The sequence below is a fragment of the Lagopus muta genome, chromosome 1, assembly GCF_023343835.1.
Source record: "Lagopus muta isolate bLagMut1 chromosome 1, bLagMut1 primary, whole genome shotgun sequence".
In the NCBI taxonomy this organism is placed as follows: domain Eukaryota; kingdom Metazoa; phylum Chordata; class Aves; order Galliformes; family Phasianidae; genus Lagopus; species Lagopus muta.
The window spans coordinates 134,568,522-134,586,779 of NC_064433.1; the positions used below are offsets into that span (position 1 = coordinate 134,568,522).

The 18,258-nt window shown below is 42.5% G+C and overlaps 1 protein-coding gene across 8 annotated transcripts in view; it reads right to left on the reverse strand.

The window, feature by feature from the left end:
• Nucleotides 1-18,258, reverse strand: part of ST6GAL2 (ST6 beta-galactoside alpha-2,6-sialyltransferase 2) — a 173,940-nt gene that overhangs the window by 19,024 nt on the left and 136,658 nt on the right. For 4 of the 8 annotated variants that reach the window (XM_048933746.1, XM_048933731.1, XM_048933712.1 and 1 more), the window contains 3 exons: nt 6,222-7,224; nt 2,936-3,033; nt 84-185 (listed from right to left, as the gene is read on the reverse strand). In XM_048933746.1, the coding sequence (XP_048789703.1) occupies nt 84-185; nt 2,936-3,033; nt 6,222-7,167 (1,146 nt within the window). In that variant the 5' untranslated portion in view covers nt 7,168-7,224. Of the gene's footprint in view, nt 1-83; nt 186-2,935; nt 3,034-6,221; nt 7,225-8,991; nt 9,106-9,196; nt 9,324-9,358; nt 10,290-10,312; nt 10,416-18,258 lie in introns of those variants that run through there. The other 4 variants (XM_048933722.1, XM_048933738.1, XM_048933755.1 and 1 more) reach the window with 4 other exon arrangements.

Consider the following 18,258-nt stretch of genomic DNA (forward strand, 5'->3'; position numbering starts at 1 on the left):
AGGGAGACAGGAGTACTAAATAGACAAATTTTGCCCAGTATTTTGGGACTGACTGGGAAGAAAGGAACAAGGAGACATCTTACCACATTCAAATTCGCAGAGTAGGGCGCAGGATCCCAGGCTACTAAGATAACATCTTTGTACAAGGAGCTGTCGACAAAGTGATGGTTTGGGTTGGTGAGAATCTGCAAATATACGTGTAAAAAAAATGCAGTTAAAAGCAAATGGGACCCAGTAAAAGGGCAAAACCCTACCCTAAAATAAACAGTCACCCCCACTCTGCTCTTTGTTCTAATTTAATTTGGCTTTAAGCAACTTGTTCTATTATATATATATACATATATATGTATATAGACCCTTTTATACATAATACCCAAAAATAGGGTTGTTTTTATACATACATATATATACATATATATATATACACACATATATACATACAAAGAGCCTAGCCATAAACAGCACTATGACAGTTTGAAGTAGCAGTACTCTGAGTTACTCTCCATCTGTGATGTGATGAGACCACTTGAGATTCTGCATAATTGTACATCAGCACTACTGCGTGTTCCGGAACATTACAATGAAAGCTACGATATTTCACATTGCCTGCAGGATCCTCTTTTTGGACATAGACTAGCTTTCTTTGAAGAGCTGCAGCCCCGAAGAATACCCTTGTCTTTGTATTTTTCTTTTATTCCCCCCCCCCCCCCATTGGTTGTTTTCTCATTTCAACAGCAGCACAGTGTCATGTGAAGTACCTCTGAAAAGGAAAATTAAACCATGACAGTAAAAGCTCGTATACCAAGAAAAAGAATTCCAGGAATAGACGTGTGATAGTACTATTTTTGAAGTAACTGTGATATTGCTCTAATCTACTGCACTCTCATAGCTTCATCCCACCTTTTCTAGTACTCTGCTTGGTCCTCCCACCCCGATGGAGGTTTCCCTTCCACTTCTGCTGGCTTCTTACCCAGACTCTCTGTGTCTAACCAGATCTCTCTGAGCTCTGGTGCATCCAACCCAATGGAAGGACTGAACTGAATGATTTCTGCACTGGTTGATGCAGCATGAATTTAGCTCCAGCTGTTAAACTAATCAACATTCCAGACAAATTCATACTAATTTTCATTTCCCTTTAGGATCCAATGAGCCATATTTGATTATGCATATTTTTCTTCAGAAAAATAATATTGTTGCCATAGCAATATTCTTTCTACCATAAACTTTGAGCTTAATGACTTTGCACCAGCCTTCTACAATAAGAACAGAATTAGTCTTGCTGCCATCAGCATCCCTAACTCCATTTCTCAGAGCAGTTTTTGCCTGAGAACATAAACTTCTTTTATAAGACTACAGAGTAAGCATACCAAAAGGTCAAGCTTTTTAAAGCTCAGTTCTACAGTTATCACACAAAGGAGCTCTGCTTGCCTTTCAGCAAGCAAGAGTCCTTCAGAGGTGTTGTCCATAGAAATTTCACTCTTAGTGAACATGCATTCATATGTATGAGATGAATTTCCTCTGGAATAACAATATGTGTTGTGCTTGCACTGGCTTCCTTCACATCCTTTGGGTTTTCATAGCAGGGAATGTGGGGGAAGGAGAGGGCCACAACAGCCTTTTAATCAACTGAATGAAGGAATTTCCTACAGTAAGGAGAGAAGGAGGATCAGAAAAGCAGTATGGATTACACATCTTCAGTACTGGTAAGGAAAGCCAGTTCTATTAAGTGACCTGTGCAAATTTCTCTCCTGGCAGGGAAAGGCCAGTTTCTCAGCACGAAGCTTCTGACCTCTCTGAAGGAACAGAAAGGTGATGGGAATACAAATGTTTGCAAGGAAGCTGTGTGAGATGACTGGAGAAGCAAAGCCCAGATCACTCCCTGCAGGCATTTTTCTCTTTCTCTGTAAGGTCCATAGTTAGACTAGTCAACTAAATCAAGTTTCTAAGCTCTTCTTCTTGCTTTGGGACAGGGGCTTAGGCATGGTCAATAACTAGGATGTTTTGGCAAAAAGTAACCCAAAGCAAAATGAAGAACAGATGGGAAAAAAAAAAAAAAACAAAACCACAGTTGAGATAAACGACACTAAGATGTACATCAGTTACATCAGCACTCTCCAATATATTACTAAACCCAGAGTAAGATTTTATGTTCTTCACCATGAATCAGCGCATACACAAAATGCTGTGCGGCCAGCCATACCCTTGGCACTAAGTAAACTCACCATATCAGTATTTTATAAAGCTCTTAGCAATTCTGTTATTACACTTCGGCTGCATTTCATAAAGATGAAAGACATTTAGTTTGCCCAAGGCAACAGTTTTTCAAAATTAAAAAAAATACAACCATCAGGTGTCACTATAGCTCAATGCACGCTTCATTTGTTGACACTGATGTGCTGAAAATCCCATTTTCTATTTCTATTCAGATGAACAAACTCATCTCAGGTGTAACATCCAGTGGATACAGAAGTTTTTCACTAGATCGCTCCAAATTTTTAAAGAACAATGGCTGTCAGACAAATCAGTCCTCATCCTCTTCACCTTTCGGTGAGGAAATAATTGGGGAACAGGAGAAAAGAACAAAGCTTTGGGATTCCCACAGATCAGGTTTTATGAAGATCCTGGAAGCGGTGTGGCAAAATTCTTTGTTACTGAGGACTGTGGCATCCTGCAGAGCCTGAAGAGGTGCAGAACACATGAGAAGCTCTGCAAATCAATTCCTTGCAACACGGATAACAAGTAACTACTGCAATCATTCTGAACTGATGGCTTGTGTCAACATCACTGTAAGGGAGAACTTTTACCTGTTCTATATCATGACTGTTAAATTACTAGCTGTTTCCCAGACTACCCAACATTTTCTCAGAAGTCATTAATTTAATGTCGTATCATGCAAAAGCGACACTGACTTGAATTCACAAAAGGAAGAGCTTACCTGAGAGTTAATGATTCGCATCGTTGTTTTATTTCCAACATCTTTTTCATAGCCACGTGTTGGAGCAGAATTAAATCTTAGAACAGCATCATGAGAATCTGGGAGCACAAATATTGGGGTCATTTTTATTTTTCTTAATGGGACTGAACATTAAAATAAAACAGATTATCTCAACTAATGTAAAACTTGCACATTTCTCCTGATCTTGCTATTCTAAGGATTACAAACATTCTGCTACAAGCAAACAAAAATCCACTTGCATCTGCCATACATTATTATCCATTGGAAAAAAAATCATCATTTGTAAATTTAGCTTTCAATACTTAAAAATGTTTATTTGATAAAATTCACATAGAAAGGTTATCAGTACATCCAGCATACACAGTCACTTGCTATCTCTACTGTAAAATTTACAGTTAATCATAGAATCACAGAATGGCCTGGGTTGAAAAGGACCACAATGATCAGTGAGTTTCAACCCCCCTGCTATGTGCAGGGTCACCAACCACCAGACCAGGTTGACCAGAGCCACAGCCAGCCTGGCCTTGAATGCCTCCAGGGATGGAGAATCCACAACCTCCTTGGGCAACCTGTTCCAGTGCGTCATTACCCTCTGTGTGACACAGTGGAATAGGTTGCCCAAGGAGGTTGTGGAGACTTCTTCCATGTTGCTATGCAGGAGCCCCACACACCCCAACACCTAACTTCCATCTGCCTAAACATAATTATCTTGATTGTGGAGAAGCTAGAAGACACTAAGTCAATAGAAGTGGCAAGTACTCCACATTTCTAGAGATGTAAAAGAAAAACAAAAGCCCTGCTTATTAATTTAAAATATAAATAAATTCGGACAACTTTTTGACTATCTTTTGAGTGAGAAATTGGTTTAGGAAATGGGAACTGTATGGTTTCACAACTTAACTCAGAGACAGTGTACTGCATTTCCAAGATTGTTCACTCTGTTTTTTTCATATCATGATGAAAAAAACATTTCCTTGTTCAGAAAGAATTTGATCAGGATGCAGTCAAACACTGATGACAACTGCTTTTAAATTAAGTGATTTTAATCTTAGTAAGTAGTCAAAAATAACTATTTCAAAAGTTTGAGGTGAGATCATAGATCCCCACTACCTTCTGATTTTGCCAAAATAACTGTGTCTCCCATTTAGTAGCATGATCATGTTGGGAGTATTTGTGGTATCACATGTATTTCCACACTTGGTGTCTCTTACCCCATATTTCTCTCCTAATGAAACTAAAGGAAACATCAGTATTTTTGTCTGCATTTCTAATAGGAACACAGAAGAGGGAGCTAAAGGCCTATGAAGAGAATGATCCTGCACTGCTCCTTTCCTACACCTACATCTTTCTTTCAGGAGAGTAAACAGCAAGAGCCTTTGTCTATAGCAACTTCATCAAACAAGGCAGTACAACACACAGCCTCCAAACCAGAATTCACACGCAGGGTGTTTCTCCCCACTCCCCAATGAGACAGACTTTACCGTGCCTCTGTGGACACTGAAAAGACTTCCAAGGAGTCACAGTGACCACAAGGACCTGTGCATCTGATGGCAGTCAGTCAGGCCCCACAGTTTGGAGCTGAATTCTCTGTTCAATCAGTTGTACCTGCTCAAAGCCTGCACAACATTTACAAAAATCTTTTGTGAATCTTGTTGCCCCACACACTCTCCTGTCAAGCAAGCAGGCAGGAGATGAAAAACATCAGCGTAGGCCTTACACAGCAGCATCTCTTCCTTTTAGGCAGCATCAGAATCATTTCCAATTAAACCAAAAGTTCTTCTGCAGTGAATGGCATAAGCTTTCTATGCCCTGAGTTTTTATGACGGAATGGAAACACAGGAGCAAGAGGATCCCAAATCCCACACCTGGGCTGTACCCAAGCACATGCATGCCACGACGCATGCTGCTTTAATGCAAGTCACAGCGTGCTATGGATTCTCCAGTACATCACCCATTTGTACTGGCGTAAACTGGATGCAGTGGGAAACACTTGACAAAAGGAAATTTTGTTTCAGTCTACAATAACACACTGGAGAATGGTCAACATGCAAAGCTACCTCACTCCAGAGATTTCTAAATCAGTGGAGCCCTCCACTGGAGTGAAATAATGGATCACCCTAGTTTGACTTGTGACTTTTGCTGTAGGACATCAGGGCACCTGGGTTGTGCTGGAAGCCTACTAGAGTAGTTTGATAATGATAGCAGCTCTAAAGTATCTCAAAGATTTAAAGGATACCCATCTGTGTCAAAGAGATGATACAGCACGATGAAGCAGGTATTGGAATGTGAAGTTGTGGAAGATGGGAGGATTAAAGTGCACATCAAAAGGTTTCTACAGTGCTAAAGGAGATAATTCTTCCTGCTCCAGAAGCAAAACCTGAGACATCCATCTCATCCTTCTTTCAGTGCTCTTAGCATACTGCATATATAGCACTAAAATGAACTACTGGGATGTTAATACAACTTGTAACATCCAATTTGGGGGGAAAAAAAGCTAACAACAAAAAAAGGCAAAACAAGAACTGAGCCCAGTTTGTTTTATGGCTCCCCAATTCTTTTTTGAATAGCCAACACAAAACCCTCTGCTTTAAGCAAGGAATTGTATAATGTTGACATCTCAATGACTCACTGCAGCAATGGAGAAACAATGGGAAGAGATACTTGAACTCATTTAAATTCACACTTAGAAAAGAGGTCAGGAGACTTGATCTTGAAGAATGGAGTTATTGAAGGGCCTGAATTCTATTTGCTTGTGAGCTGTAAACATGCAGAAGATTAAGATTATGCTCAATTGCTTCTTGGCACAGAGACAAAGTTTAGCCTGGAACAGTAAAGCCACAAGCAGTTTCCTGATGAGTCACACCAAAATATGGACAGGTACAACACAGCTTTTTGGAATAGAATCTGAAAGTGGCTCTAATCTGAAGAACTAAATACAGTTTGCAGCAAAATGTCAAATATGGCAAAACTGATGAAACTGGTGCCTCCTTTATACTACAAGCTGTAATATTACAAGAAGTAATCATTGTTTTCTTTAAATCAAATTAGGACTTCAGGCTGGATTTTCCTTTCAGTTATACTATTCTGAAAGGGAGCTTCACTCAGCTTCACTGAGATCTGTATGCTCACACTCACATAATGCTGGTAAGAGAGATTAATCAGATCCTTTAGAAGCCAATGCTTGAGAAGTATAAATCTTTTGAAAGACAAATGTGAATACGCGTGTGTACATACTTATGCACATGAACAGATGTATTTCACCCACCTATTTCATCCCCTAGAGAGGAGTTCAGTATTGCACCAGCAGACATAACTACGGCACAACTCCCAAAGCCATGTGTATACAATTTGCCCAGTGGAATCTGAGGAACGTGCTTCTCCCATCCAAGAGTGGAGAAGGGAGCTTCCTTGCCATCTATTGTTCTCACATTCACCCTTTCTTTCAGCTCGCAGAAAAGCTGGTCGCCTGTCAGCTTCGAGTTTCGTTTCCCTTTGAAACGCACACCATGCTTATTGGTGCTCAAATAATCTTTCATCGCCTTCTGCAGTCGAGGGTTTAGCATCTTGGAAGAGACATCTCCTTTCCAAAGCTTGTAAAGAAAGGATTTCGACATTGTAGAATACAGCCCATCCCAGTCATCAGATTCATCAAGCATCTGGCTTCTTCTGTGCTTTGTGCTCCTTCTCCTCATTCTCCTCTGACGGCCCCAGTTGTTCTGTAAAATATTTTCTTTTGGATTATCCTCATTGGCTGAGATGAATTTTTCTACCTCCTGAAAGTTGCTGTGTGACATAGGCTGACCAGCAGCGAATAAATAATCATCGTTCACTTGGTAGAAAGCACTTTTTGATTTTCGTCCTACCTGTGATGGAAAAAACTCGTCTTCGCTTCTAAAGGCATCTTCCAAATCAGTCCATTTCTTAATACTTCCAGTCTCTGATTTAAATGCATCTAAAAGATCTTCATTAAGGAGTACCTCATTCCCATCAATGGCTTCAGAGAATGAAGGATCATGTATGGCTCCCATGATGACTCTCTGCTTGCCCTGTAGGGGCAGGAGCCTCTTCGTTTCAATGTAAGAAAAGGAACTGGGAACTGGCTCAGCACTGTTGCTGTCTGTGAAATAGATGAAGATCACTAGAAAAAGCAGACCCCATGCAAAGATTCCAAACAGCATGAGTTGTTTCCATTGCTTCAAGTTAGGTTTCATGGCAATGCCTTTACCAGCTCCTCTGTGCCTTGAAGTACTGGCGAAGGAGAACGACACCTGTAAAGAACATCAAATATTGATCAGGAATGGCTTTAAAAATAGATACAAATCAGAAATAACTTCACAAGCTTTGATAGAAGGTGCAGAATTAATCTCTAAGCTGTAGCACAGAGCACTCAGATGCAGGAACAAACTCCAGAGCCCACAGACACTGTAGGAGTGACAGGCTTTGGCTGTAACCACACAGTGACAGCTGCTAGCTACAAAAGAAGCTGGTGGCCAGTTTCTACAGTAACACTGGATCCTGCCTTCAGGGAGATCATGTGCCTGCCTGCCTCTGTTGAACAGAACATACCATTAGAAAAGCAAAAGCAAAACCCGTGCCTGACTGCATGCACAGTGGGGAAAATATAAACTGTCTACTCTTTTGCACCAAGCAGGGAGCACAAACTCATCTGGACAGTCCTCCCCTGCCCACACCCCTGAAGTGGCACAGTACTCTGTGGATATCAGAGGGGGAGCAGGGAAGAGCATCACACCAGCAGTTCAGGAGCCTTTTCTTAGCTGCTGTGAACTGACACAGTCTCAGTGAGCAAAATCCTCTGCTGGGGAGCGCAGCCCAGGATTGCACCCGAATAAGCAACGTGCTGTTTGGATGCTCTGCTTGGATGATGTGCATGCCCTGAAGTGATATGAAAGAGTTCTTCACATCAAAGCTTGAAGAGTTAGTGTTTTCCAAACAGGGTGCTGACTGGCACCTCCAGCTAAATACATGCCTTTAGGATAACGATGGAGATTTACATAAGGAGGGTGGGGAGGAATGTCAGACCTAGACTTGGAAATCTGTGCTCCACTAATACCAGGGATTTTGGACAGCTTGTGTATTAATGGAGGGCTGTGTTGTCCAAAATGAGATCAAGTCTGAGCAAAGGGGCTTTGTTCCAAGGGAAATAAACTAATGCAATGCTGGACCATCACACACACCATGCCCTTACACAAACCCACTTGTGTAATGAAGTGCTGTTTGTGGGCTTTGGGGACAAAACCAGCTGAAGAAAGTCTGCCCCTCCCTTACCATAATCCTTATCATTTCCCCCATCCCCCTGCCCCTGCACCATACTCATCATCAGCCACACTTTTAACACCACAGTGTAACTAACTCTGCATTCTACTTAGTGACACATGGCTTAGCTAATACAGTTTAAAAATAAGCCCCCTTTTTCTGGAGTTTTGTTCCTAACCCCATTTGCTCCAATGACCAATGGTGCCACTTAAAAGCCACTTGTGCCAGCCAGCTGTGGTCAGAAAAGGAGAAGTGGAGCAGCGGATTTCAATAGCAGCCTGCACTGCAGGAGCACACATTGCATTAAACCCCACCCAAACACCACACATGGCTTCATGCACCTCTGATAACACCTTGGCTGGTTACACCTCACAGCCAGGAGGGACCAAACACACAATCACTGCACACTGCCACCTTTCCTCAAGCTGCTGAAGTATGTCATAGCTGAGTGTCAAGCTTAGAATGAAGGCTGTGTTCTCACATCGAAAAGAAATCAGCGGTGATGTTGGGGCAAGGTGTCCTCAGCCCTGCTCCTTATTCTTGCTCCATAGCCCTGCCATCTCGTATAACACCGCTGTGCACAGAGCTATGTGCAGCACCGTCTGTCCCAATACACTGATACAGCAGGGGTAGAGAGCTGAGGGAATACATATTAAAAGTTGCTTTTTATAGGAAAAAAGATTAAAAAATGGGTCAGCCCCTTTATCCATGTCACTGCGGTCACACACAGTTGTTCCAGCACAGACCAGGAGATCACCTACCACAGTGCGGAGACGAGAACAGATCGCAGGTAGTATGAGCAAAAATACTTCAGACCAGCATTTCTGCTGACCCCTCTGGAACGCGAGGCCACAGCATCACATTTCTAAGACAGGCTATATTAAAAATCAAGGCGAAGTTTAGAACACTGGGGGATTTAAACAAAAAAAAAAAAAAAAAAAAAAGCAAGCTAACTTTGGGACTTACAGCATTGTCCAGAGAAGATTCAGTGTCACACTTGGGTGACTAAATTTAATCCCCAGTACGCTGAAAGAAACATTCATGAATACGATAACCCCGTGCCTCTGCACACGTTTGGCTCAGCTCACGGGAACTACATGGAAAGAAAAAGCTATTACTCCAACTGACCCATTTCCTAGCTGCATTCTGCTGTTGCTGCCGCAAGATCATTCTCTGCAGGACCCCGACAATCCCTCCCTCTCCCCCCGCTTCCAATTTTAAATCACTCCAGGCGATGTCCTGTGGGAGCCCACTCACAGCATATGACTGTGTGCAACTTCAGTCTGCCCTGAAGTTATTGCGACCAGCCCACTCATCAGCGTTCAGATGTTTTGCATTTTTAAAGCTGCATTCTTCGCCTGTCTGAACTGCTTTCATCCCTTTTTATCATTTTCCCTGCTGTGTTTCCCCAGCACTTTTCAACACGTGGCTTCCAAACCGCTGTGTAAGTTGGTCTGTGCTCAGTCAGATGTTTCTCCTGCTGAATTCACATTTCTCACCGGATCTGCAAAGGAAGCATCTTGCAGAATCTTTCTAACAGACAAGCTTGTAGGAAGTAGAAGCGACAAAGGAAGAAGTCACTAATACCTTCCACTGACACATGCAACAAGCTTAAGCACAATTCAAGCACAAACCTTAACCTCACGTTTTTCTCAGGTCTTCCAAGTTTTGTTTTATCTTACCGCCAGAAATTGATAGGAAAGGATTTAGCCTTAATTCAGGTGTGAAAATAGGTAAGGTTCTAATTGCCTAAGATAACGCGTGCTCCATGAAAAAGGCTGCTGCAGCATGAAGTGTTAGTTTGGGCTCCACCACCTGATACTCAGGCTACAATCTGAGAAAGCCATGAGTAGCATCATTAATTAATGTTAAATCAAGGCAAAAGATTTTTTGCCTAATAAGCGGACAGCCACAGAGCATGCTTGTATTGGTTAGCATGCACGTGTGAGCATGCACAGGACTACATGTATTATGCAGTAAAAAGTCATCCACATAAAAGAAACTATCAGTATACACCACTATATTTGTCAATACTGCAAGTAAAAGGAGAGACACCAGTGAGAATAAATCAGAAAACTTTACCCATTAGCTACTGCAGAAGCTTATCTACAATCCCTTGTTGCAAGTGGGGCCTCAAAAAGGATACTCAAATCTCTTTTAGACCGGAGCTATGCAGGCAAATCTCTGTGCTGCTTTAATGTTTTTTACTCACAAGAAAAGCCTTGTCCTCCAGCAGCACAGCTGAGCTGGAAGCGAATTCAAGGTCATTACTGTATTAGCTGCAAGAGGACCCCTGCAACCTAGCAGGATCTTGAAGGCTGCAAGTGGAAAGCTGCCCTAAGCCCGAAGAAATATCAGTTTATCTTATCTCCCTCCACACGGAACACTGAGTCAGCTCCCCTTCAGCTCCTGGGGCTTCTCACACCTCACAGTCAGTGCCCTCAGCAATGTTTGGGAGCAGAGGGCAGCCCCTCCTCACGTTCCCCCAGCTGGTGGCAGATCTCTGTGGGGAATCTCCCACAAAACCACCTGAGGTGTGTGTTGGGTATGCTCATGAAGGCAGCGCATCTCTGCTGGAGGCAGCAAACTTTTGGGTAGCAAGCCAGAAATGACAATCTTAATGAATGATGCTGGCCAAATGAAGAAAAACAGGTGGTCTCATGAGCGCAGCTACTGAAGCCTACTGGATCCTTCAGGAACAAGCTTCTGTCTCTCTCATCTACACTCATTGAATGGTTTTAAAGTCATCAAAACAAATCTACAAAAAATTTTCCAATTATCATTCACTTATCGCATCACATGACACATCACATTATCATTGCTTCATGCATCCACCTTCACATAATATCCAACTTGCCATAATAATCCTCCCTGCTTATGAACAATCATACAATCATTAAAGTTGGAACAGACTTCTAAAATCATCTAGTCCATCCATCAAACCATCACCATTATGCCCGCTAAACCAAATGACAATGCTGAAGTCGAAGTTTACGCTAAGGAACAGCAGAGGAACCTGGTTAGGGTAAGGTTAGGCTTGCACTTATCCCAAGCCCATGACTTACCCCAAGCCAGGTTCTCATTCAGCGGAAGTGATGCACACATTAACTACAGAGGTAAAGATACCATTTTGTTATTACCTCATATGAGAAGGGTCTTTCAATCACCAGATGACTTAAACCCAAATTACCACATGGACAGAGATGTTATTCCTACCCAATCACAATGGAAGCCTTGGAAGGTATGAGGCAAGGTACTATTCTCTAAAACTCTCTGGGGATTGCAGAGAGGTGGGGGTCAGCCTCTTCTCCCACGTAACAGTGATAGGACGAGAGCTAATGGCTTCAAGTTGCACCAAGAGAGGTACAGGTTGGATATCAGAAACATTCTCATGGAGACTGGTGATGGAGTGGCACAGGCTGCCCAGGGAGGTGGTGGAGTCACCATCCTTGGAAGTGTTCTACTACTGTGTGGATGTGGTCAGTAGGCATGGCATGGAGAGGCTGATGTCTGGACCAGATGATCTAAGAGGTCTTTCCCAACCTTAACAATTCCATGAGTCTAAGGCACAAATTAGTACAGTGAGTAGAGAGTTATGCATCTGCTTAGTACAAATACTGGTGGCAAGTATGAAAAATAAAGGCAAACAGCAAGAGCACATTCAAAGTATCCCAGGAAATGAAGCCGCCTCCCCAGTGGAAATTAAAGGCCAATTCTGCAAAAGAACCAGCTTACAGGAAATTTCCCCACACTAAGATGCAAGATGGCAATGCATTCCTCACTCCCTGTATATGGACCATTGTTTGGCAACAAGGAGCACTCCTGATTTTTCTGAAGTGGGCCTCCTGACTATTTCTTAAGTGAGATGAGATGGATGAGGGAGATTTTTTTTTTAATTCCTTTGAAACATTCCTCCCTTTCAACACTGTCTATTGTTAAATTAATTTGTACAGACCCCAGTGGCTCAGGGGTCAGAATGGTTCAAGTTGATGTTCTAAGCTGCACACTGTTATGTTAAACAGGGTTTTTCTTGGCTGCAGCTTTGCAGTGAGAAGGTCACCCCAGGGTTATTTGGGGTAGCAAATGTTAGTTGTGGGCAACCATTCCCAGAGGACTGAGAATCAGATGGGGAGGGGAGTTATTTGATGGAAGACTTCGGCAGCCTGAATGCTCCCTTAGTCTGTGTCATAGTCAGCTAATTCCAGGGTATTAGGAAACCTCTGGCACAGGGCAAGACAGCTGGAGGCTGCATTTCCAGGGTGGGGAGGCACGCTCATCCTCTCCTGTGGGAAATACCAAATCGGTTTTAGCATTATCAGATCATATCTGTGGTGCAAGCTGTACAGTAGGCAGCAACAGACAGGCAAGCCTGTGGGGAATGGTGACTGCCAAAATATGTATATTAGTCACTTGATGGCCCACGCACTTGTCTTATTGGCTGTGATGAGGCCTCCTAATTAATGAATCTCTTCTGGACAACTTCCTTGTTAGTCCCAATAAATCTGGCAATTTCCTCCAGTGTTAAATTCAGCTGAGTCAAGTTGCATTCTGTATTACTTGTGGCAACTTAAGAAAACATCTTCTGAAACGAAGAAGAAACATCAAAACAACTTAAGATTTTTTCTTTTTATGTTCAACATTGCTCAGTGCCTTTTTAATATATCTGTTTATCTTGTTCTTAGGGGAGATTCCTTGGGAGGGACAAATGATAGCACTGCTAACCTGAGTCATTTGTTTAATGCATGGCAAGCATCCCAAGCTGTAGCATCAGGTTTCAGTTTGCTCTTGGGGACGGACATAGGCAAGCAGGTTGCCTGTCTTCAGGTTCTATGACAAAACCTAGGTTTTTGAGTTGAAGGGAGATAGTGGGGATAGTAGGGAGAGCTTTCTTTTTTTTTTCCCCATTTGTTACTAATGACCCATTTCCAGTAGCTCAGGCTGTAAAACAATTACCAAACATAGTGAGACTTGCAGTAAAATTCACTCAAGCTGGCAACCCAGCAGCTGGAGAAATGCTCAGTGGGGCTTCTGCCAAGGAACGCGTCCCAGATTATTCTGTAGAAGCACAGGGACTTAGAAGTGTAAATCTCCAGGTTTTAGTGAGAGGTCAAAGCTATTTTCTGTGCCTCTGATACCCTCCCTCCACACCATCATCAAGTTCAAACTGTCTGGCACTGGGGCCAGCTATTGCTTTCCTACAGGCCACACACAGCACCTCCAGCACAGCCCAGAGATCACATACACATACGTGAGCATGGGTTGACAACAGGGAAGTAGAAATAACTGTACTCACTCTTAGCCCCACATGCAGGCTTTGCCAATGGCAATGAACACCACAGCATCAACAGCCATGGAAGACCTGGTACTGCAGGGACTGCCTGCACCTTGCAGGTCAATCTCCATCCACCCGACTTGCCACACCTTTTCTCATTCTCCAATTTGCAGTGGGATTCAACACTCCTGAGAGTGAAAATGCCATCTCTATCTTCTACAGACTGATTATGAGCTGACCACAGTCTTGGTTTCATAACTAAGGGTTTACACAGAAATGCACGTTAACATTCAGAACAACTTTGCAGTGAATCACTTCCAGGCTCCCCAAAAACTGCAAAGTGGTGTAAGTATCATACAGTTGCACTGAAAAGTAATTCTCATTACATACTTGGCACCTATTGTACCTACCTTTCCAGGCGCCCTTCATGTATCCATGTACTACGTATACTCAGCCCTACCTACATGTGAGCTCTTAAGCCATTAGCTCTTATCAGACCTCTGCAGTGCCCTGGCTTTGTTCACAGCAAGATGGAAAGGTTCAAGGCTGCTTGACACTACACTACATGTCAGCAGTGCCTGCTTCCATGACAGGATCAGACCATAAAGCAGCCTACGTTCATCCCTGCACTACAACTGTGCATCTTTGACTCCCCCCTCTCTCCCACTCCCAAACTGCAAGTAGTACTGCAGAGTACTACTCATTCCCAGAGGATCTGATCAGCATCAGGTTCCTGAGAAGCCTAATCCTGTGCATTTGCAGGAAAGAGCAAGCTGGCTGGAAATAAGAGAGAAGTATAGAAACAAAGGCATTGGATTGATGACCATCACTTTTTCTCTGATCTTCTATTTATTCCTATGCACCTTGTTAAGGTATTTACTCTTACTGTCAAGGGAAGGTGCATGATAAAGTGAGCACACAGAAGAAAGGAAGCAAGAGGAAGGGAGAGAGAGAGGTTGGGATGGGCAGGAAGGAAGTCCAGTTGTGCACTGGGCAGGAAAGCTGGGGTACCACAGCACCAAGGAATGAGAACTGAAAGGAAAAACTTCCTCCCATCAGAATCAGCAAATCCATCAGGTGAGTCCCCCTCATGCTGGCAGAGAGTCTGTCCCAGGAATCCTGCCCCGTGTCACCCAACCAGTAGACGGCCAGCATGCTCCTGTAACAACTGTGAGGTCTGGGTGAACAGCAGGACCCCTGCTCTCCTGCAAACCCATGCAACACTGGGGACTGAGCTTTGCAATGGATTAGAATCCAGAACAGCTGCACACATTTTTCCCTCTTCCACCTGTGAACGTCACTTCACACACCATGCAGAGATGCTCCAAACTACAGCTACGGTCTGCAAGACTGCAAGCAGAAGCAGGAGTTGCTGCCTATCTTCAGCACAGCCTGGTTTCTGGTTTCTGCAAGACTAATCCTTCCCTGCCCATAGGAGGTTTTAATCCCTTCCTCCCGCAAAACTGCAGTTTAGGAGCAGCCCATGCCAATATACTGATGTCACGTGTAACCAAACATGATGGCATCAATTTCTTACAGCCTGAAACAAGACAGAGAGACAGAGAAATGGATAGTTTACTCAATGTCCAATGAAACATAAGAAAAAAGTTGAGACAGTACATATAACCATATTTGGCTTCTCCCCACTATTTTTGAGAGACAGCTTTTGATACTGTACTTGCAGAAACACATAATTCAAAAAAGGAAGGAAGTGCTTTGAGGGTGTTTTATTTAAAGCTTGACAGGATAAACGAATCACAGTCTCATTAAATCACACAAATCTCAGACTGCACACAGGACTAAACCACAAGAAATAGGATGTTACAAATCCTCATGCAGTTCTACACCGCGAGCACAACAGCTCATTTTATTTCTGCTCTTGGCAAGGTTAGGATAAAAGACGTCTTTTCTTTGCTCCATAAATGTTTTTAGATGCTACATTACTTGAACTTAACAGAGCAGTAATTGCACTGAAAAAGGGCAATCTGAATTGCTTCCTGAAAGATGAAAGCATTTATACCAACGTGCACACGAACAGAGAGCACAGTGACAAAAGATCTGTGTCAACAGTGCTAAGAAACTCCAACCAAACTCACAAACTGTTCCAAACAGGAATAATTTGAGAACTTTGGCTTTCCACTCCAACACAATAATATTTCTGAGATATACGGAACGTCTCTATCTCAATATACCAGTAAACCTCACATCCACGCAGTGAGACTCAGTAATGCAAGTCCTATATGCATGGAGTTTTGCTTTGCTCTTTATTACTTACTTTTTTATTAGGCTCTGGTCTGTATTTTTATATTTGTTCCAGAAAGCAGGCAAGCAGGCTCTTGTTTTAAAACTCTACAAAAGAACAATGGTAAATAAATTGTTCCCAATTTCTCAACTCTATCTCAAGCCAACTCCTATTTATTTATGTTAGCAACATAATTGTAAGATTGTAAGAGAGCATTCAGAAAAGTATCACTGTTAATATTTCATTTCTGTATTCTCACACACTTATAAACAACATTTCTTCTGCAAGCTTATTTGCTCAAGGCTAGAAATTTGAATGAAAATCTTCACCCTGGAAGAAGCTCTGCCAAACTGAAGTATGAAGTCAGTTCAGCCCTTTTTACATTACAAATACAATCCAAAAACCAAAGTTTTCTGGACTGGAACACTTTTTCTCCTTTTTTTTTTTTTTTTTTTTTTAAATGTGTGTATATTTTAATACATAACATGGCTATGCTAATGAGAAGCCAACCTATACTAGCTGGGATGTTTTGTTTGGCTTCGCAAAACAAAATATAGTGATATTTGTACTTAAGGGTTTTTTGTTGTTGTTGTTGTTGTTTTTTCCTCTTTTTCCTCTTCCATTCTGGTACCATTTTATGTCTGGCTTAGGACAATATTAGTTTGAACTATGACAAGATCAACAGAAATCGCTTCTGTGGGAGATACAGCTGTTTGTAACCTGATCCTAACCACCAGAACTTGAATTTTACCTGACTGGAAACTTTGCAGAGAAATAGGACCTTTGAGGACTACCATCGTGGGACCAGCATAAGGAATAGTGTCAGATCAAGGTTGTTGGTTGGCTTCTCCATAGCTTTACCCTTTGTGCAGTCATTAGTGCCTACATGCGGTGCGCATGAAGTATAGCCAATCTTCTTGCCTAGAGCTTGCCATTCACTCCCTAGAAAGTATAAAGGACTTTACAAGGTGGAAAGTTGAACAAAAAAAAAATCAGGGTCTCTGAAAGCTCTGACAGCATTACGACAGCGAGAAACTGAGGTGAAATGTGAGAGAGAGCTGGCTGGACTGTGAGACAGCCGCATTCGTTGTTTTTGCTATAAAAGTTGAAATAACAGGATAATATTTTGGTTTAATCCTCGCGGGATACATCAGTGGAATTAGCATTTGGTGCTAATTTTAACCATCGTAAGAGACAATGGAATCTAAACCTTAGTATTTTTAGATTTATGAGATACCGTAGATGAAACTGAGGAATAGAAAATATGTTTGTTACTAAGATAGTTGGCAGAGGTCTTTGACATGCCTTTACCTCCAAAGGAAAAATTCTCAATTTAAATATTGACTTTGAAGTCTGAAGTTAATCAGTACCCATTCCCTCCCTGCAATTCTTCAACAAGCAAAATTTTCAAGATTTTAATAAAATTCTTTATTGGGATTTCAAATGCTTGCTATGTCATCTTTGGTCTTCAGCCAACAGTCAGTTCTTTGTAATACTGCTGATTTCATTAAAAAGCCTATCTTTTGCATGCTCTGCATAGAAGAATATGATTCTCCTGGGGAAAAGGAGGGAGAAGGTAAGGGAAATGGTCTACCCCAGCAGAGAGAAGAATGCACAGGGGGAGCACTGGGGGTTGCCTCACAAAAAGAAGCAGCTCCCTCAAGTCACCAATGGCATGCATTCTCTTACCGTCCACCCTCTCAGGAAGATGCCCAAAACTTTATTTCTCCTTTACCACCATCTAGTGACATCCTGGCAACTGAGTAGGCGTGGGTGTAGGCTTCCTCCTGGCTGTTGCAAGGAGTATCTGGGTAGCTAGAGTACAGAGTAGCCTACTGTTCCTTAGCACGATCACCTGCTTGCCTGCATACCCCATGAGCCTGTCTGGAGCCAGTGCTGGCATCTCTTCAGGTTCCTCTCTTTAATCACAGAATGGCTTAGGTTGGAAGTGACCTTACAATTGATTTAGTTCTAACCCCATGCTGTGGGCAGGGACATCTACTAAGTTAGGCTGTCCATCCATCCTGGCCTTGAACACCTCCAGGAATGGGACATCCACCGCTTCTCTGGGCAGTTCTGCGCCAGTGTCTCACCACTCTCTGGGTAAAGAACTTCCTCCTAATAAATAATCAAAATCTTCCCTCTTTTAGTTTAAAACCATTCCCTCTAGTTCTATGACTGCCCAAACATGTAATAAATCAGACTCTTTTTTTTTTTTTTTTAATAGACTCCCCTTAAGTATTGAAAGGCTGTAACGAGGCCTTCCCAAAGCCTTCTCATCTCCAGGCAGAACAACCCCAGTTCTCTCAGCGCTTCCTTGGCACTATCCGTGGCACTATCTACCACTCTTGGAGCCTATTGACAACACTGACAGCAACCATTTGCAGAATCAGGAAAAATGTTGGTAAGAACAGACGAACTTCCACATGTGTTTGCCCTTGTCTTGTAAAATACAGCCCCAATCCATGTCTGCAGCTTTTAAGTGCTAAAGGCAAAGAGTAAGTAATAAAAAGA